Source organism: Embiotoca jacksoni, unplaced genomic scaffold, assembly GCF_022577435.1.
Source record: "Embiotoca jacksoni isolate LCO1_2020_lvr unplaced genomic scaffold, fEmbJac1.0.p SCAF_16, whole genome shotgun sequence".
Taxonomy (NCBI): Eukaryota; Metazoa; Chordata; class Actinopteri; family Embiotocidae; genus Embiotoca; species Embiotoca jacksoni.
The window spans coordinates 6,447,715-6,468,004 of NW_027185296.1; the positions used below are offsets into that span (position 1 = coordinate 6,447,715).

General features: G+C 43.7%; 1 protein-coding gene across 9 annotated transcripts in view; it reads left to right on the plus strand.

The window, feature by feature from the left end:
* Positions 1–19,786, plus strand: part of LOC138198836 (myosin IXB) — a 53,845-nt gene extending 34,059 nt beyond the window's left edge. The window contains exons 7-45 of one of the 9 annotated variants that reach the window (XM_069150528.1): positions 717–816; positions 1,243–1,343; positions 1,752–1,881; positions 2,032–2,121; positions 2,428–2,544; positions 2,739–2,873; positions 3,332–3,453; positions 3,615–3,756; positions 3,897–4,092; positions 4,668–4,743; positions 5,265–5,357; positions 6,881–6,994; positions 7,793–7,832; positions 7,996–8,118; positions 8,206–8,286; positions 8,474–8,584; positions 8,920–9,045; positions 9,153–9,302; positions 9,435–9,595; positions 9,750–10,910; positions 11,513–11,588; positions 11,736–11,851; positions 12,571–12,689; positions 12,990–13,183; positions 13,289–13,396; positions 13,497–13,667; positions 13,756–13,797; positions 13,885–13,996; positions 14,099–14,172; positions 14,764–14,956; positions 15,093–15,221; positions 15,439–15,544; positions 15,772–15,903; positions 16,081–16,204; positions 16,486–16,536; positions 17,318–17,433; positions 17,522–17,661; positions 17,737–17,835; positions 18,123–18,210. In XM_069150528.1, coding sequence (XP_069006629.1) covers positions 717–816; positions 1,243–1,343; positions 1,752–1,881; positions 2,032–2,121; positions 2,428–2,544; positions 2,739–2,873; positions 3,332–3,453; positions 3,615–3,756; positions 3,897–4,092; positions 4,668–4,743; positions 5,265–5,357; positions 6,881–6,994; positions 7,793–7,832; positions 7,996–8,118; positions 8,206–8,286; positions 8,474–8,584; positions 8,920–9,045; positions 9,153–9,302; positions 9,435–9,595; positions 9,750–10,910; positions 11,513–11,588; positions 11,736–11,851; positions 12,571–12,689; positions 12,990–13,183; positions 13,289–13,396; positions 13,497–13,667; positions 13,756–13,797; positions 13,885–13,996; positions 14,099–14,172; positions 14,764–14,956; positions 15,093–15,221; positions 15,439–15,544; positions 15,772–15,903; positions 16,081–16,204; positions 16,486–16,536; positions 17,318–17,433; positions 17,522–17,661; positions 17,737–17,813 — 5,449 coding nt within the window. In that variant the 3' untranslated portion in view covers positions 17,814–17,835; positions 18,123–18,210. Of the gene's footprint in view, positions 1–716; positions 817–1,242; positions 1,344–1,751; positions 1,882–2,031; positions 2,122–2,427; positions 2,545–2,738; positions 2,874–3,331; positions 3,454–3,614; positions 3,757–3,896; positions 4,093–4,667; positions 4,744–5,264; positions 5,358–6,880; positions 6,995–7,792; positions 7,833–7,995; positions 8,119–8,205; positions 8,287–8,473; positions 8,585–8,919; positions 9,046–9,152; positions 9,303–9,434; positions 9,596–9,749; positions 10,911–11,512; positions 11,589–11,735; positions 11,852–12,570; positions 12,690–12,989; positions 13,184–13,288; positions 13,397–13,496; positions 13,668–13,755; positions 13,798–13,884; positions 13,997–14,098; positions 14,173–14,763; positions 14,957–15,092; positions 15,222–15,438; positions 15,545–15,771; positions 15,904–16,080; positions 16,205–16,485; positions 16,537–17,317; positions 17,434–17,521; positions 17,662–17,736; positions 17,836–18,122 lie in introns of all 9 variants that reach the window. The other 8 variants (XM_069150529.1, XM_069150521.1, XM_069150522.1 and 5 more) reach the window with 8 other exon arrangements.
* The last annotated feature ends 504 nt before the right edge of the window (positions 19,787–20,290 follow it).

A 20,290-nucleotide genomic window follows, 5' to 3' on the forward strand; every position in this document is an offset into this window, starting at 1 on the left:
AAACGTTAAGTGTGTTAATGATTTAACAGTTATGTACACAGCCAGCCTTGTTTACTGCAGGTAAACAAAAAGTGCTTCTGGGCGTTAGTCTCTAACATCACAATATATATCGGCTGAATTAGTTGATGCCTCGTATAAAAAAAAAACTTACTGAGTAGGAAGAGTATTACTCATTCAGTAGTTTCCTGTCTAGATTTCCCCAGATGGTTTTGGAAACTCTATTCACCCTCCACTGACAAGTGCGTCTCCGTAATCCTCCGCCTACTAATCGCCAAGCCTACAGTTGCTGTTGACAGTGCATCTCTGCTGTCTAGTCTGGGAGTGACTATTGTACTGTATATTATTGTTTCTGAGTGATAAATGTGGAAACTCATTACTCCCGCATGCTTTTATAGCAAAGCCCTGTCGCCTTTCTACCTGCACACTGATAGCACAAGTGGAAAACTGATATCAGCATCACTGAGCTCCAAACATGGTCTTGTTTCTATTAGCTTTGGACAATGTGTTGACTTGGTTTATCACCAACCATAAATATGAGGCTCATACCCACTGATCACTGCTTGCCAGTTAATGAAACAAACAAATGTTGGATGCTAATATTAATTCATTAATTCAGTGAAATGTTTGCTAGTAAACTTTGTTTTGATCAGTGTAATGGAAGCTCGGTTTCCGTATTAAGTACAGTTTACGGAAAGTACATTTTGTTTTTCATTCAGGAACTACCACGTGTTTTACTACCTGCTGTTGGGTGCTTCGGCGGAAGAAAGGAAAGAGTTTAAATTGCTGCCGCCTGAAGAATACTTCTACCTCAAGCAGGTACAGTGATGCTCCACTTCCCCTTCACATACAGTGATTCATGGTCCATCCGTTTGATGTGAACTGCAAAACATCCTGCTGTGTTTATCCCACTGAATACGTTTTTTTTTAGCCGTGTTAATGGAATATAACCTGTTATGTGATTTGACAGACAGTGATGTACCACTGTAATTCACTTTGAGTGGACATGGTACTCCTACAGCCTGCCAAGCCTCTGAATACGCTGCTGTATACACTCTCAGCTTACTGCACACATGTCCACTGCATGCTAATGAAGCAGTCTTTGTTCCCTTACTTGTTTTTATTCCCCTCTTTCCTCACCCTGCTTTATATTCATCTCTGTTCTTCACTTGTTTGTTTGTCCACTTTGTGCTTTTATTTCCTTATTTTCATACACGGTCACTAACTCGCCCTGTTTTTTTGTAGCAAAATTTTAAGATAGAGGATGAGGAAGACTTGCGTCATGATTTCGAAAGGCTGCAGCAGGCAATGGAGATGGTTGGCTTCCTTCCCACCACCAAGAAACAGTAAGTGAACATGTTATGTATTGTGTATGTAATGCAGGAAAGGGTTGTATATTCTTCCAAACAAATTGAAGGAATTGTGTTGAAAGTCCATCCTGAAGCATTTTTTCACTCAATCCTGGAAACACAAGTTATTTGGGTCTAAGCCTTGAGTCAAATTACCAAATCTACAAATTACAACAAAGATTTGTTTTAGAACACAACAATATCTCCATCTAATGAGCTATTATAGCAGTTTATTAGAGACTGTGTGCAGTTACAGCCGTGCACAATAGCTCCATTCAGTTTACAAGTCATTGAACATAAACAGATGATCAGAATGAAGAACGGCATAGTTACTGCTTGTGTCATATGACTGTAATGTTTCCGTTGCTCTCGGTTAATGTCATGTTTATTATTGCTGTGTCGCAGGATCTTTTCCGTGCTCTCCGCCATCTTGTATCTTGGCAACGTGACCTACAGGAGGAAGTCAACAGGCCGAGATGAGGGGTTGGATGTGGGACCACCAGAAGTCCTGGCTACCCTCTCTGATCTGCTTAAGGTGACCTTTGTGTGTGTGTGTGTGTGTGTGTGTGTGTGTGTGTGTGTGTGTGTGTGTGTGTGTGTGTGTGTGTGTGTGTGTGTGTCTTTGTGACTCCATACTACACTGTATGTATGACTGTCAGTATTAATCTGCGGGTGTCCGTCTCAGGTTAAAGAGGAGCTGCTGGTTGAGGCGCTAACGAAGAGGAAAACGGTGACAGTCAATGACAAGCTGATCCTCCCCTACAGCCATTCTGAGGTAAGCCCCCAGGCAGGAAAACATCTCTGCAACCTCTCATTAGTCTAACAGTGTCCAGCTGCTCACTTGTGTGTCTATTTCTTTCTTGTGTCTTGAAGTGTGTCATGTGTCATGTCTTCCTCTTTGTTGATGACACACCTACTGTAGATCTCTTAGATATCTTCTTCCTGTTTTTGTGTAATGTTCAGTGTGGTCTGTTTTTGTTTACAATTTATTGTGTTATATTCTCATTTGAAAGCACACTATGAAAGTGCATTGACTGCTGTAACAATCGATGAAGTCACAATATGTATCACCCCCCCTCAGGCTATTACAGCCAGAGACTCCATGGCCAAATCTCTGTACAGTGCCTTGTTTGACTGGATTGTCCTGCGCATCAATCACGCACTGCTCAACAAGAGAGACATGGAGGAATCTGTCCCGGTAAGACACTCACACATGCAAAATATCAGCTCTCACCCAGCATTGCAGAAAAACAGTGCAAAGTCCTGGTACAAGTGAATGGACTTCATTTTGATGTTGATCATCATTAAACACTCTCTGTTTTCTTTGGGATGAATATTGTTTTACGCCTCCCTCTCTCGTGCTCAGCTGGTGTTCATGGTCCTGTTTTTCAGTGCTTGTCCATTGGTGTCCTGGACATTTTCGGCTTCGAGGACTTTGAGACAAACAGCTTCGAGCAGTTCTGCATCAACTATGCAAACGAGCAGCTGCAGTATTACTTCAACCATCACATCTTTAATCTGGAGCAGGTTTGTTTCCCTCTCCCTAAAATCATTTAACATGAGAAAACTTGACTTATACACCATCAGCTGTGTTGTCCACACTCCTTTTTCTGTTCCATGTTTATAATAAATTCTAAAATGATGACTTATTCAAACACGTCCTACTCTCTAAAGGGGGGAATGTAATGTGCGAGGTGATGCTAGTTTACCTAATCCACAACAGTTCAAGGAGATGATAGGAATACAAATCAAATTATTATTATAATACTGAGTTATTCAGTCAAACACAACTTGGACAACATACTAATGCATTTTTTAGCATACACAAGAAAAACTTATTTCAATCTTTTCTGCTTTTGCATGTTTGTAATGATCTCATTTGACTCCAGTTGGTCCAGCAGTTTAGGTTAAAAGAGCAGCATTGACGTTATCAAACTTCCTTGAAAAATATGGTTGTCTAAAATGTTCTTTCCTGCCTCATCCAGGAGGAGTACCAAGCAGAGGGAATCACCTGGCACAACATCGACTACACAGACAACGTGGGCTGCATCCATCTCATCAGCAAGAAACCCACTGGCCTGCTCTACCTGCTGGATGAGGAGAGCAAGTAAGAGCAGCTGCAGATGCTTCAGTTTCATTCATGTTGCATGACTGTGGGTACAAATGAATGTTTGTTTTGATTCAATCGAAGCTGTCCATTTATTCAGATTTCTTCTCTCCTCTTTCTATCCCTCCTGCTCTGCTCTTTCCGTCCCCTCTGTGCCCCAGCTTCCCACATGCTACAGACGAGACGTTATTAGCCAAATTCAAGCAGCAGCACCAAGGGAACAAATACTTTGTACCCACAGCAGTCATGGAGCCCGCCTTCGTCATTCAACACTTTGCTGGGAGGGTCAAATATCAAATCAAGGTAACGAGGAAAGACGGAAGACATTATGTAACACGACAATAACTACTTTCATTAAATGTAAACAAGAGACGTTACCTCCCCTTAAGTATGAGTGTTTCCGTTGTCCCTTGTAACGGCGTTGATATCTTTGACCTCACCAGGATTTCCGGGAGAAGAACACAGACCACATGCGTCCAGACATCGTGGCACTGCTGCGGAGCAGCGATAGAGCTTATGTGCGGCAGCTCATTGGCATGGACCCGGTGGCCATGTTTCGATGGGGCATCCTGCGAGCTACAATTAGGGGCATCGCTGCTTTCAACGAGGCTGGTCGCACCAGAGCAGCCAAAACTTCAGGTACACTATTCGTGCCAGCCCGTTTTTGTTGAAATAATCTCTCACGATAACTTCTGCCATATATATTGAATATTTTATCTTTGAAGTATTTTATGTATATGTTTTTGCTGATCCTTAATCAGTCAAAATAATTGTAAAGCTGGTATTGATGGGAGGCAGTGGTGCATTGGTTTCAATAGGTGTGCAACATGGTGTTATACCAAAGCTGCCTTTGCCTTAGCTTCAGAGTGCTGCAGTTTCTCTGCTCTGTAATTAAGCTTTCAGGTCAGCACATAGGAATAATACGGAGGCCACAAATTTAAGGATTTAGGAGATTTAAAAATGTACTCTGCAATTCTCAATCCTCCAGACTATTTTGGTGCTTTCAGACACAGTCCATTGACGCAGCGGCGTTCTTGTGAGGATTAACAAGATTGGATAAATTGAAGACAAAAATCAAAACAACAAAAACAGCTTTAGTGATGTGACTCTGCTCAAACATTACTCTGCTAGAAAACCTACTTATCATTAAGCAGCGTTTCAGTTGTTAATAATGCATTTTAACTGTGGGTTTATGTTTTTGTTTGATGTTTTAGGTGTTGTCCGTCCAATCTCCAGAACTCCTTTAGGAGAGCTTCAGCGCTCCAATGCCCCAATAGAGAGAATGTACAAGTAAGTAATGCACACAGCGGAATATGAAACTCTGAAACTTGCCTCTTTGTTGTGTTTGGACTGGTTTTCTAATTATCACGTCTGTTTCCTCCGGAGGAAATCTGTCTGCCTATGTACCTGTGGACGTGGCTGCCGACTGTCGGTCCTTCTTGCTTTGTGGTTAATAACTGTGTTACTTTTCATTTTCACTAAACACAGATTATTTTATATAGGATCAAGACAATATTCACCCTCCCTGAAACTGCCACTTTTCCTCTCCTCATAAAATACACAGCAACACACTTTGTGTTTATTTCTCCATAATGTTTAACTTGGTGAACTGTGGACCTCCACATTGATCCTGTGGTACTGGATGAGATGAAGGACAATGTCAGACACCTGAAATATGTTCAGCTTAGTTACTAAATCTTTTGGTGTCACCCTGACAGATAACTTGTCCTTCACCTCAGTCACCAACATCCTCTCCACCTTTTGGTGACCCCACTGTGTGCGGTTCTCTCCTCTCCCTCTCCCCTCCACAGACGAGCCTCTATGCTCGATTTCTACTTTGATCACTCAGAAGAGCGCCCTCTAGAGGCCTTTGAAGACATCTTTGCTAGCTATGAGAGTAAGAAGTAAGTGAATTTGGTGAACAGGAGGGAAAAAAATGAGGACGTGAGGCCAAGCAGGAAGGAAATGTATTGTGTTTTAAATAATAGATATCGGTTTGCTCCATTTTCTGAGTTTGCTCTCATTGGAAAAAAAACACAAAGAAAAGAGAATATTCTTAAATATAGTGGAAAATAGATTAGTGAGTCAATTGGGTTTTTATCAAAAAGGTCAGGCGTTCTTAAATATTGCAACATCTGCTTCTTTAAATATGAAAGTAGCGAGCCAACTCTTTGCGGAAGTTCAGTACAGTTGCATAACGCAGCACAACAAAGCTGCCCTTTACCTTGTATCCCCTCTCTTCCCTCACTGTGATCCCCATCTTTTTCTGTTGCTGCAATAATCCTTCTCCTTCCTCAATTTATTATTCTTGCTATAGAGCACAGGAAAGTGTTTGTGCTGGCCTACTGTGATTAGCCACCCGGATTACTTACATCAGCTGCGAAGCCTTGGAAGCACACACGTATTCATACACAGACAGAGACTCAAATAGACAAAGACAACTGTGAGAGCTTTCACAGAGTTGGAACTAAACCATGAAGAGTATTTTTGGATTGTTGGGCCTCTGCACCTCGACCTTATACCTCCTGCTTTCAGTTCTGAAATTACTGGCACATTTTTACCATAATTAAATCATCCAGTTCTTTCAGATCTGAAAACACTGAGGTGTAGAGGTGAGATTCACGGAGACTCATTTATTAGTGTTTATTCCTTCACTGCCTGGCCTCTGTTTTCATCATCAGTCATGGTAAGTAATGAAAAGTACTGCATGGATTAGCTCTGGGACAAGGAAACGTCTCCATATTAACCTCACCAGTGTTCAGTGTTACACCAGCTCCACTTAAAGGACAACAACCTCAACAGTAACAACTTACAGTCACGAAGCCACAGCATGGAATCAGACGGCCAACCACGCTGACGTCAGCTCAGCTCTGCATGTTAACTACCACAGTACCAGTCGTATGTGTGTCAATACAACCCCTACATGCCCCAGTCTCTGTTTATGTTTCTGTGTGTGTGTGTGTGTGTGTGTGTGTGTGTGTGTGTGTGTGTGTGTGTGTGTGTGTGTGTGTGTGTGTGTGTGTGTGTGTCTTCTCTTAAAAGGGAAATGGCAGCATGGTTGGGTGGTCTAGTGTGTCTTGTGGTTTTCTTGTAAGTGAGCTTGAACCATGGGCAAGAAGAGTTTGTGGGTTATTCTTCACAGATGAGCAGAGTGTGAAAGCTGAGTTTTCTCTTGATATCAGACCCCCAGCTATCTTGCGTTATCGTGTGTTTTTGTGTCTTGGGTAACTACGGTGGTATGTTTTCTCCTGAGGTGTCTTGACAGTGGTGTTCTATCATGCACTGCTTTATGTGTTTTATTTTATTTTTCTCCTTCCTTCCCCCTTTTTGTCCGTCCAATCGTTCTCTCGTCTCTCCCCCCCCCCACTCCCTTTACTCCCCCTTTTCCTATTCACACTGGTTGTGTGTGCGTGTGTGTTGTGATCAGAGACATGCATGCAGAGATCATCAGCTCCATTAAGAACTTGCAGCTGGATGGCGAGGACCCTCGCAAGCTGTTGCAGTCCTGGGGTCGCCTTCGCTTCCCGCGACATGTCCTCCAGTGAGTCTGCAGACAGAGCTGGCTTCAGCTCTTCTCCAGATCAGTCCAGTCGGCTCTGGCAGAACATGCTCCTATCAAAGCTTTCCCCCCCCCCCCAGACTAATGTAGATTATAGCCATTTTGACCTACCATGTTTTGTCAGTTTAGTATAACTAGCCATGTATAGCTGCACCTACCACATTTATAGCATGAGTTTAATTCTAATAAAAACAACCCACTCCTGCTACATCATCATTTTGTTATTAGCTCTAGTTTGTAGACGCTATCTAGTTTTCTTGAAGGCAAAGGCTGAAATGCCATAAATACTAAACCGCTGCATGAATATCAACAGGAAACTGTGTCGGCATGTAAGGTCTATCAAGCCATCTTGTGAAAATACATCCAACAGCCTCTTAGCATGTTTGCAGCAAGTTATGCAGTCTGACACGAGAGAACATGAACATACGTTTAGAGCCTCTTGTGTTGTGATGAAAGCAAGAGAGCATGTCTGTGTTTGTATGGTGAGTCTCTGCTGGGCTGATTGTTTAAAGCTACATCCCATCTCCTACAGCAAACTCCATCTTCTTTTCCATTATCCTTCCCTTGTCACTCCTTCAAGCCTTGTCTCTGTCATTCATCCGATCCAGGTGCAAACCTTAGTTTCTTCACCGACTGACTGACCGCGCATGAAGAAGTCACCCGACCGTACTAACCTGGCTTCACACCCTCCATCTGCTGCTCCATCCCATCCTCCAGCATCAAGCGTTTAGTGTCTCTTTCCCTCGAACTCATTCTGTTCCTTCTTTCTCCCTTTCACAGGAAAAACAAGACCACCAAACCTAGGCAGGCCATCCCCAAGGTAAACCTGAGTAAAGACAGGAAACTCAAAGTTCAGAGGCAGATAAAGAGAATACTGCTCTATTCATAAATAAACAATCAGGTTTATTTTATTAGCTTGCAGGCATTTCATTAAATCTGTGATTGCAAGTAGAAAATTTATCTTCTATATTCCTGCTGTGCAGAGTTTGCTGGATTCTCGATCTCTAAAGTTCATAGTAAGCATGACGCTGCAAGATCGCACAACCAAGTCTCTGCTGCACCTGCACAAGAAGAAGAAGGCCCCCAGTATCAGTGCCCAGTTCCAGGTAACTCCAACTGCAACAGTACGTACAATATACTCTGAAACTGCAGATTTTCCTGAACAATCAGCAAACCCCTGTCCTTGTTTTCAGACTTCTCTCACTAAACTCTTGGAGACTCTGAACAGAGCTGAGCCTTACTTCATTCGTTGCATCCGCTCCAATGCCGAGAAGGTAAAACTTTGTCATGTCATTCCTTCTTGAATATCTTTTGTTCAAATCCACACGTTTCTTTCTTCCCTTGTGCATTACAAGAGGAAATATTGAGTGTTCATTCTATTTAGTGCAATGATATTTCAGACAACTCTGTTAAACAAACCTCTTCCCTCCGTTGAATAATGCTTTAATCGTATGTGAGCAGAAGGAGATGTATCTGGACGAGGCGTTGGTCCTTCAGCAGCTGCGATACACAGGAATGCTGGAAACTGTTCGCATCAGGAGGTCAGGCTACGGCGCCAAGTACACATTCCAGGTAATGCAAACCTCCTATGTTAGGAAAACATTTGTTCAACTTAATCACCGATATATTGTCTCAACAAACCATCGGTATTATGTTTTATAACGTTTGGCTGTTGAAGAGATGTTAATGTAATGGCCTTTATTAATACCACAGACACAAATTTAGACAGGTTCAAAATATAAAGCTGTAATTGTTACTGTGCTGTAATAATAGAACTAGTTTTGAATGGCATCGCTGTATGTAAAATACTAGTAAATATTGGGCATTAGGTTTTGATCATTCAACACCTCTCTGGAACAGTCCATTCATTTCATATTTGCACTACCTTCCTTGTCTTGTTCCTGCAGGAGTTCATAGAGCAGTTCAGAGTTTTGCTGCCAAAGAACGCAATGGTCTCTAAAGAGGACATCTCAGCGCTGCTTGGCAAGAAGATGGGCCTCGACCCAACCACATACCAGATTGGCAAAACTAAGGTGCACCCCTAAACTTCTGTCTCTGCTCCTGAATCTAATTATTTCACTTCAGCTTACGAACCCCATTTCTTTGCATTGACATATACTGATGTGTTTTGTCTATTCAGGTGTTCCTGAAGGAGCTGGAGCGACAGCAGCTGCAGGACATGCTGCACAAGGATGTAATGCGCAAGATCATCTTCCTTCAGCGCTGGTTCAGAGCTCGCCTGCAGAGGAAAGAGTTTCTCGACATGAGACAGGCAGCCATCTTGATCCAGGTAAACACAAAAGCAACATTTATTTTGTGGTCTTCCATCTCAAGGTATTCCTTTTTTTTTTTTTTTTTTTTTTTTTTTCACTTTCTGAAAGGGTTTAAATGAAATCCCGATGTTCCCTGTCCTGTCTCTCAGTGTTCATGGCGTAGATACTGCAAAGAGGAGCAAATGCGACAAGCAGCCACTCTGATCCAGTCTGTGTGGAGAGGCCACAGACAGAGATCAGAGAACCACCGACAAAGACAGGGTGCTACAAAAATACAAGCTCTAGTCAGAGGACACTCAGCACGCAGGAGGTAAAAACATTGTGTCCCTGTAGTTGGCTTTGTAGGAGAGTATAATTCAGGAAGATTTACAACAAGTTCACTGGACCCCTGGTGGACATATAATGTTCTAATAGCATTTTTTTTAAACATGTTTGGATTTCATATTATGTCTTATACTTTACAGGTGCCATTCCATTCGTGAGGAGAAACGGAAGAAAGAAGAGGAGGAGGAAGAGGCTCTGAGGAGAGCAGAAGAAGAGGAAAGGAGGAAGAGGGAGGAGGAGGAGGAGGAGGTCAGAAGAAATGCAGCAGAGGAGGAAGAAAGAATTCGACTGGAAGAGGAAGAAGCCAAGAGGAAGGCAGAAGAGGAGGCAGCTAGGAAAGCTCTGGAAGAAAATAAAAAAAGGGAGGAAGAGGAGAAGAGACTGGCCAGAGAGCCTCAAACGAGAGAGCATCCAGATATAGAGCTGGTCACAGAGGAGATGCTGGATAAAAACCTCCCTGTCCAGGAGATGGAGGAGGAGGAGGAGGAGGAGGAGGAAAGAGGAGAGCAGGGTGGAGAGGTTAATACAAGCTCACATACAGAGGAGGAGGTGGAGGATGAGGAGCTGAGTTTAAAGACCAACGGTACCCAGGCTGAGGCTGGACCCCAGCTGAATGAGGAAGAAGAGGAGGATTTGGAGAAGCAAACACTAGGTCAGTCAGATTCAGAACCTCGTCTGCCCTCTGATGGGGACACCTCCAGTGCACTTAGGCCCAGATCTCCAGCTCAGGGGGTGGATGAAGAGGCTAGTACACCTCCCAATGCTGAACAAAAGAAAGCACAACCTTCAGCTCTTAACAGGGTCCAGTCATCCAGGAGTCAGGAGAAGAGAGAGCAGAGGAGACGAAGAGGGCTGGAACACAACCAGAGGGAGACTGAACGAGCCGCCTCCTCCTCCTCCTCTCCCTCAGCCATTGGCAAGGATCAAACATCCCCACCGAAGAGCAAAACCCAGGAGACGTCTAAGCTGAAAGAGCGGTCAGACAGCAAGGAACTGGACCAGTACACCTTTGTGGCCTGGAAAATGAAGGAAGACAAGGGAGGGAAGAAGGAGGCAAAAAGTTCTCCTCCCTCTCCCTCTCCCGGTCCTGTCCGTCCGTCTACATTATCCCTGCAACCCGCTGACTCGGAGAAAAATGGCTTAGCTGAGGGTGTCGGAGCAGTAAATCTGCATCGCCGCACCGGTGCAATGAAGGAGAAGCCGGAGAAGTGGAAGGGGAGGAGGAGTGATGGAGAACACGCTGAGGGGACCAGCTCTCCTCCACTTCACAACAGAGAAGAAAGAACAAAAAAAACACCGCTGTACGTCTTCTGTTACTGTCCTATTACCTTCATCTTAGAGGATAACTTGGTGGCATTCTGTATTTATCAACCTTTGAACAAATCTCAAAAGCAACTCTGAATTGATCCAAATAACAAACTTATTTTCCTGTGTAGCTAAAACTTGCTATACTCACTAGGAAGTTTAATCCAATATTAGTTCCCAACAAATACACTATTTATTCCTGTTTGAGTAAGATTTGCTCAAACTACAAAGCTCTGCTGTTTTAGGGAATGACATATTACCTTTAAAAAATGAAAGCATGTGTATTTGTGATTCATTTTTAATGATTAAAATCTTCTGTAGCGATTAATAGGCTTTGTGTAAGGAAATCTGAGAGACACTTACATTGGTGGCTCTTGTCTTTTTTATGGGATTTGTTGACAATAACACAAATTGCTATCACAAGCATTATCCTTTAAACTACAGGAATTCTTTGCTTCTGTTTACATTATTCATACTATTTTCCTTAGACAATAAATGACAGTAGAACACACCATTTGTGTAGTAACCCTGCAGTTCTCGGTGCTAAACCACAAATTGATTTGTATCTCTCCTGTGTTTCTCTTGTGTCCATCTGCAGGAGTGAAACAGCCTCCTCATCCTTTGACAGCGTGCCTTCAGGTTTTGAAGGGGCTGCTGCTTTTTCAGGCAAAGAGGTATTTACATTGTTGGTCTGTTTTAATGCAATATTTCTTGTTTTTAAAGTTAAGATATACATTTTTGACACTCATTTTACTTTGTTCTGTTGAGCCAGTACATTTCTGAACCTACTTCATCACTTGTGAATGATGTTTTCTGTTCAGCAGATCATTTCCCCATCAGAAAGTCATGATGATGGCTCAAAGGGAAGCTCCATCAGAAGGAGACACCAAGAGGGTCACCAAGACTCGGCCCACTCCATCCCATCCACACCCGACAGGTACTGCACTTCTGTGGACTGACCTGGAAACATGGTGTGGTGATGGGAGGAGCAGGGTTATACCTTTAATGTGGGGGAAAAAAAACATTTATTTTAAAATGAAATGACTGATGCAAGGAGAAGCAGAGCATTTTATACACATGTATATGACTGTGTATATAACATCAGTAAAGACCCCTTCGGTCGTATGATGTACTGTTTACATCAGATTCGTTGGAAACTCTTTGCCTTATGTAATCAAACTACGCTGACCTCCTTGTGTGGCGTCGCACGTTCACAGCTGGAGTTTCCTCAAAACTGAAATTACTCTAAATAGATTTATAAGCCAGAAATGAACGCTTAAGGCATCAAGTGGATTGCTTTGTTTTCCATTTGTACTGTTGCTATGGTAACACGGTAAACAGATTTGTCAATAATTCACTTTTGATTATATTGAAAAAAAAAAAATGGACATTGTAATTGTTTACTCAAGATCTTCATCTGTTTTTCCTATTGCCAAGAAACAACCCCGAGAGTTATAAACATTCGTAAGATTACAAACACAAAACAGGTCAGAAGTATAAAAGTAACTTTACTGCTATAAAAGAAGGAGTTGTAAAATTGTAAGTCCCCTGTGAAAGTCTCTGAAGTGTTTCTGTCCAAGTATGAGTCACTTTATACTACACTGTTGGAAGTGTCTGAATATCCTTTAGAGCTGCTTGTGTTTCTGTGCCCTGCAGGCCAGGTGGTTTCTTCAGCAAGATTTTGAAAAAACGACCCCACAAAGAGGCCCAGACTCCAGACAACGGAGAGCTGACATTCGCCCAGACTCTCAATGAGAAGTCAACAGCAGGGGAAGGTAAGTTAGACAAAAAGGACACTGTTCAGCCTGCTCTTGTCAAGACTCAGGCTTCTTTTGCTTGAACTGCTCTAGTTCTCTTACGTTACACCTCATGAAGTGAGACATGGCAAGAAAACACAGGTGTATTATCATTATTATTCCCAAGCTTTAACTAACCCCACTGTCTGCTTTCTGAGAAAACACCGACCCGTGCTGATTTAAGCTCTGTGATAACGGAAAAATGTTCCTCTCTGTTTTGTTTTATCCATGGATCTTATGCATACTGTACTTTCTGAATGAAAATGTTCACCCTTTCAGCCCCAGGAGCCGGACATCCGTCCCGGCCTCTCTCCCAGCCCCATGGGGACCGGGCTGGTAAAAGTTTAGGCAGAAACCCCACCATTAAGATCAGCCGTGCCACACGGGTCTCCGAGCAGTGGAACGCCTCACTGGACCGAGAAATCACCAACGCCAACGAGTTGCGGCACCTCGATGAGTTCCTGGGCAACCAGGTGAGTAAAAAGCAACAAGATGCTGACTCGTTGTGGCAAATAATTTAATCTGATTTACACATTTTTTTCGACAGAAAAATAATATTTGTCTGCATTTGTCTGTAGGTCAATGATTTCCGCTCCAGGGGCAAGTCGCTGTCAGCCACAGAGGCCATCTTTGTCACAGCCACCATGCAGTTCAGAGAGAACATCAAAGCCATGTATTCTCTCCCAGTAAGTCAGCACACAGGCAGGAAAGAGACACATCACGCACACTGATCAGAGTTCTTCCTCACCGTCCATATTGTCTCCCCTGTCCCCTAAACTCTGACAGAAAACCACCATTGGCTACAAAGGTCTGATGACGGGCTACCAGAACAAAGTGATCCACCTGGCGGGCAGCAAACAGAAAGAAGAGGTCCAGCTAGTGGTCAACCTGTTCCAGTCGGTGCTGGATGGCTTCATCAGAGGAGAGATGAAGAAGGAGGAGGCTGAACCTGCAAAGGTAAAACACTGAGGTTCATTGTGATTCAGTGAAATGAGTCCAAAGATAAAAATATAATGTATCCGTGTTCTCTTTGTCTGGATTTCAGCCTGCCAAAGCTAGAAAGAAGAGGAGGAAAAAAGATAAACGTGTAAGTGTACATGGTTTGACTTTCTTCACAATAATGATTTTAATTCAGTGTAGAGGAAGATTTCTAATTGAGTTTCTGTCTTGTTAGATGGAGAGCCCCCTGGATCACGTCTTCATCAACTATCAGGTCAACATTATGCAGTCATGTGACCAGTGTAGTTCTTACATCTGGGGCATGGAGAAAGCCTACATGTGCAGCTGTGAGTCAAACCCTCCAACAAAGACTGACGTTTGCAACACAACATATATTAAAGATAGAAGCTCCTGCATTTTCTGATACATTTTTAATTCTTGTCCTGCAGATTGTAAAATGGTGTGCCACAAGAAGTGCCTCTCCAAAATAGTCACTGACTGCTCCACCTTCTGTGCCAAAAAGGTATATTTTTATTTGGATAAAGTACAGATCTGGTCTATTAATGCGTTTGTGCAATATAACACCTCACAGTGATGCGAGACGTTATACAATCAATCAATCAGCCTCTTTTCCTCGATTGTTCAACCAAACGTGTTTTCTTATAAAAGGGTTTCGTTCCGCTGTCTTTTTAAAAAGCTCACAAGTTCACATTTCATTTGCCAGTACAGTAGTTGATACTTAGACTCCACGAAAATTTAAATGTAACACTTTTGCTTTCTCGCCCACGTTTCATGAGATGAGGTAAATGATCCGAGACGTCTTTTATGCACACAAAAGGTTTATTTTTCTCAAATTTGTTGAAATCAGTGTTGGTGAGCCGTTCACCTTTGCCAAGATAATCCCTCCATCTGAGAGGTGGGGCACAACATTAGTATGTTTACATACAGTACATGTAATTTAGTATGAACCCCTGGGAAATGGACCGGACTACCAGACAGTAAACCCAATTGCGGTGAAGAATGTGTAATGTACGTGAAGGTTTTAGGCGGATTGAGGTGAGCAGTTTGGATGAGACAAGTTCTTACTGGCTGCTGCTGTCTGATGATTCCGCAGAGTGACGAAGAGTTCAACGGGCAGCACTTCGGGGTGCGCATGTGTCACCTGGTCAATGAAAAGAACCCGGTGCCCATGGTGCTGGAGATGATGCTGGAGCATGTGGAGATGCATGGCCTCTACACCGAGGGCATCTATCGTAAATCTGGCTCTGCCAACCGCATGAAAGAACTGCACCAGCGACTCGACACAGGTTACACCCCTTGTCTATATTTTCTTCTTTTTCTAACTCGTAATAAACTTTAGCCTGTTTGTACTTATGCCAACACTCGCACAAGTAAACCCGTCTCGTGGTCTCTTTGCTGATGTGGTATTTTTGATGTGTCTAGACCCCCACCTCATCTGCCTCGAAGACTATCCCATCCACACAGTCACAGGCCTGGTGAAGCAATGGTTGAGGGAGCTGCCGGACCCTCTCATGACCTTTATACATTACAATGACTTCCTGCATGCAGTGGGTGAGGAGGACATTACCCACCAGGGGGGGGGGACGTTTTACAACAGAAAATGTGTGCTTTGTTACGTTTCCCTTACCTGCTGCTGCGTTGTAGGATACACAAGTTGTTTATGTTTATTAGGTCAAAATTGTTTGTGATTAAAAATGAAATGGAGGCACTGTTCGTGTTAAAAACTCAGTTGGAGACTTGATTCATGGTGTTTTTCTTTTCTTGTTAGAACTTCCAGAGAAGCAGGAGCAGCTTCATGCCATCTATAAAGGCCTAGAGGAGCTTCCTACAGCAAACTTCAACACGTTGGAGAGACTCGTCTTCCACCTCGTCAGGTAGAGGTTCTTGTACTGTGTGTTTTAATGTGGTCATGTTATAAATCAGTCATGAATGATCACTCATTCGCAAAGTGGTTGCACATTTTATTTATCACTTGTCCTGTCATTTAGTATTCAGTTCACCTCAACAGGCCATGCCCTGGATTATTAATAGCATCGATGCTGACAAAGTTACAGTTCCACGTTACTGAATTACAAGATCGTGTCTGATAATGTTCCTGCAGGGTTTGTAAAGAGGAGGCTCACAACCGCATGTCTCCTAACTCGCTGGCCATCGTGTTTGCGCCGTGTATCCTGCGCTGCCCGGACAGCGCAGACCCGCTGCTCAGCATGAAAGACGTCGCCAAGACGACCACGTAAGACTGACATAAAAGCAACAAAAAAAAAAAAACCTGAACCTGCTTTTGGCTTTTCCAGGATGTACATTTGCTTTTTTTTTATTTTTAATCATATCAAATATGTACCGCATAGTAACACCTGCAAATTAGCATAAATGCTCATGCTGCTTGACCTGATGTGTCTTTGGTCTGTAGGTGTGTAGAGATGCTCATCAATGAGCAGATTAGACTCTACAATGAGAAGATGGAGGAGATCGAGCAGCTTGAGTACGCTGAGGCTCTGGCTCTTAACCAGCTCAAACTCAAGAGGAAGAACACGGTGAGGGGAAAAAACGCCGCCTCGCTCTGGATCACCTGTGATCGATTTAATGTGGTGTCAGCACCGTGGCAGTTAGCACCTAAAATGTTTAGATCAGCAGCTCGGATATTAAGAGATAAAACCTGAATAAAAGTTTGATATAAAGAATGACTTCTGATGCCGCATAATAAAACTTGTCAGTAACATTTTCCTGCATCATTTAAAATCACACAACCGCAGTGAGAAGCTGCTGTCCTTAGGTTACATGGGTAACATGGCCAATGTTCCTTGTCTCTCTTTAGCACTTCTGGCATTTACCTCTCAGGTTCTCAGCTCCTTACAAAGGAGTGGTGGTATGTATCATCGAGTTCTCCTGGCACGGTAGATCTAGCAGTAGTAGTGTGCCATGTCGAAGCGCCTGTGCATGGCATGTTAGATGTGGGTGACGCTCTGGCTGTTGAATTTTTTTTTTTTTTTTTTTTAGTTATCTTTTCTTAATACTTTTTTTTACTCTTCCATACTAACTGGGAGTAGATTGCATGTGGCTGTTAGTTTGGTTTATGTCCTGCTTGTGAAGTGAAGGATTCTTGTTCTCTGTGTGAGAGGACAGGCTGGTTCTGGTTTGTAATTCTTGTCTTTGGAAGACAATGACCTAACAACAGTGTGACCGGCACAGCTTGATGGTCATGATGCACTTTTGTCTTATTCCCCTTCTTATTGAAAGAAGACCACGAAGCTCTGAAAGTCATGTTATTTATCGAGTTGTAGGATTTTAGTGAAGCGTCTAACTTCGACCTCATCTATGAAGACCTTGTAAGTCTTCTCACATCAGCAGTTTTGAGAAGGGGAAACGTGTGCATTTTTCTTTCTCCCTTTAAACTTTACCTTTTTACAAAAGTGCTGGAAGAATTCATGTGCAGATGCATGAAACCCACGGACACCATCCACCCTGCTTTTCTCTACCTTACTAACAAACTTTGGTTAAGTTTCAGATCTGGGTTGAAGTAGTCGTGTGTCGTTTGTTTCCATTTTACGTTTGTTATTCATCATATAAATACCACCATTTATGTGATAATGGATATTCCCAGGTTGAGTTGGTTGAGCAATGAGTGTATGATGCTCCGTCCTCTGTAGGTGCATGAGAAGGTCAGTTCTGATCTCAGCGTGGTCCCTGAGAACGAGCCGCTGGACTCCGACACAGAGGCTGAGAAGAACCTGGTGGAACGCATCAAGTCCATCAAGCAGGAGAAGTGAGGACGCTCTCTTTTTACTTGCTTGTTCGCCGTGATGTGTCGTGCTTCCTCTCCAGTCTCTCATGTCTCCGGTGTCCCTCTTCAGAGAGGACCTGGCCTGTCGACTGCCAGAAATGGAGCAGCCGGGTTCAGACCAGGAGAACTTGGACTCTGAAGCCTCGCTGAGCTCCGAGAGTCTTTTGGACGAGCAGCAGCGCTCCTCCGCCCACAGCTCGGAGCCTGAAGGTCAGTATTAAGATACAGTCGGGACTCTCCTTCCTTCTACCCGTTTCTCTCACTCACCTGTGGGTTTCTGACCAGACCATGGGGCCGCTGGGTTGGGCCCTTCCTGTCTTTTGTGGTGCAGGTCTGGACCAGTGATGGTGATGGGGCGGTGACGTCTGCTCTGTAACACAGCAGGTTGGAGGAACAGCAACCGTGTTTGTGTGTTTGTGTGCATGTAAATGCATGAGTGGCACAGAAGCATGGGCAAATTTTGTCCAAAGTTAATTCATTCCAAATTTGGCACCCTCTCAAGTCAAATGTTTTACAATCGTTAATCACCGAATAAATGTCTTCTTAGATAACATGGTTGCATGATCTTCCATTTGTCTTCACCCTTTTAGGACTCCTGTGTGTGACTCTTTGAGTTAAACATGTTTATCTTATTCTTCCTCAACTCCTCCTCTTCCCTCCCTCTCTTCCAGGACGAGGTGGCCTTCAGCTGAGGAGGTACAGGCCCGTTTGTCCTCCCAAACCATCAGATCTGGCCCAGCGACCTAAAGTCCTCGGTGGACGCGTCTCTCTGCCAAACCTCACGCCTGCTAGCTCCACCTCCTCTGTGTCCAGCTGCCCCTCCTCCATCTGTGAGTCCTCCGGCGCCTCCTTCAGGCATCCGCTGCAACGCCGCAACCCTGTCATCCCAGACACAGTTAAACTCCCCCCCGGCGTCCTCTCCCAGCCCGCAGCCACGAGTCCGTCTCGCACTCCCCCTGGAAACCAAGCGTTACTAAAGCCCTGGGTCAGGATGAGAGAGCGGCCCGGCCGCCGTAAAGACAGCACCCAGTCCCTGTACGTGGACGGCCCCGAGTGCGACCTGCTGTTGCATTTTTCCTCCTGCCCTCCCTCCAATTCCTCCTCGTCCTCCTCCATCTCCATGGTTACACCCTCTCCTCAGCTGCAGCACCACGAGACAGAGGCCTCGACGGGCCAAAGACGGTTTTCTGACCCGGACATACCCTACATGGACGATGATGTCTGACCGGGGCAGAGCAGAGAGGATGGAAGAGTGGACGAACGTTAATGAGTATAAATGGCATGTAGAGCTGACGCAGACGGCAGTAGAGAGCCTGGGCAGAGGATCGTGACCTGTACATGTGAATAGAAATGAGAAAACGTGATGAGATGTGCAGTTGCTGCAGCGGTTCCACAAATTTGAAATAAAGTTACATAAAATGGAGGCCGTTCCTGCTGCTGCTGCTGTCAGAGGGAAACTAATCAAGGCACTGCAAATGTGTCTCAAGTCTTGTGTTCGCCAATATGAACTGGACAAGATGATGCCTAGCACCTTTTCTATCATTTTAATATATTGTGGTTACAGTCGATGAATTCAATTTTTTTTTTTTTTTTTTTAATTTGAATTTTTGCTAATTCAAGAAAACATTGCAGGTTCCAGTCACACTTTTCATTTCTTGGTTCTACTCAAGAGCACAACATGCTCACTGAAATGTTAGCTAGTGCCTTCATTATTGTACATCGAGTTGACAGGGAACTCATTTCTCATGTCATTAACATGGAACAGTGCTCGCAGAGGGAGGCAGGAGTATTTAGGAGACCTTTTTCTCAGACTTTTATGTTTCTTGTACTGAACTGACACAACACGTGCTCAAAACAAGGACCTAAACATGAACATTGTGACTGTTGCACAAAGGACCACAGACTCTGCTTACCTTCACCTTTGACCTGCCACACAACAAACCCCAGATAGGAAGTCATTGCTTTCACACAGCAAAGGGAAATGGGAGCAGCACACGCCACTTTCTCCACCGAAACGACAAAAACACAAACCCAACCATGACGCGACGCCCGTGCCACGATGTCCTTAAAGCTCAAAGTCCTCGGAACTTGCCCTCTAAAGATGTTTCGCTCAGCTGTGGACACGATGAAGCACACCTCTGGTCAACTTTGTAAGAAATGTAATACTAATGTTCCTCTCTGACTGCTGTTGAATGATGTTTGTTAGTCTGTCTGGAGTACGAGGAAGATGTTCTGATGTGTAATGTGTAACAGAGTGTGTGTGTTTGGGACTGAATGACGTGAACTGTAATGGTTATTAGTATTAACATGAAAATACAGTACATGATGCTTGTAACATCCGCTGCCGTGTCGTTCCATCGGGTGCAGATAAAATGTTTTTTTATTTTGGACACAGTAGACGGCGCTAAAGAAAAGGTCAAATCAACTTAGTAAAGGAAGAATATGGATGCATAAAAAGCTGTTTATGACCTCTCCATAAGTTCCAGCTCCATAAATTAGTGCATCATTACATAACATCCCATGAGATGTACCTCAACATTAGGTCTCTCCGTCTTTGGATTCTCATCTCTGTCACGCAGGAAATGATGTGTGCATTGTGCAACCATCAAACCTGCCAGTTGTACTTATTGATCTTCAGGTTTTACAAAATCATATTACTGCAGCACTTTGTCTTTGCAGGTTGAGCTCTTACACTATAATCCACAGCCGTGTAAAGTCAGGCTCTCTTCTCGGTATTGTTTTTTTTTATTGTTAAATTGATTTGAAAGTTATTGGAAATGTTTGTAATTTGACGTGGCAGAGAACGGACGAGGCCAAAATGCACCTTAAGAATTGGGAG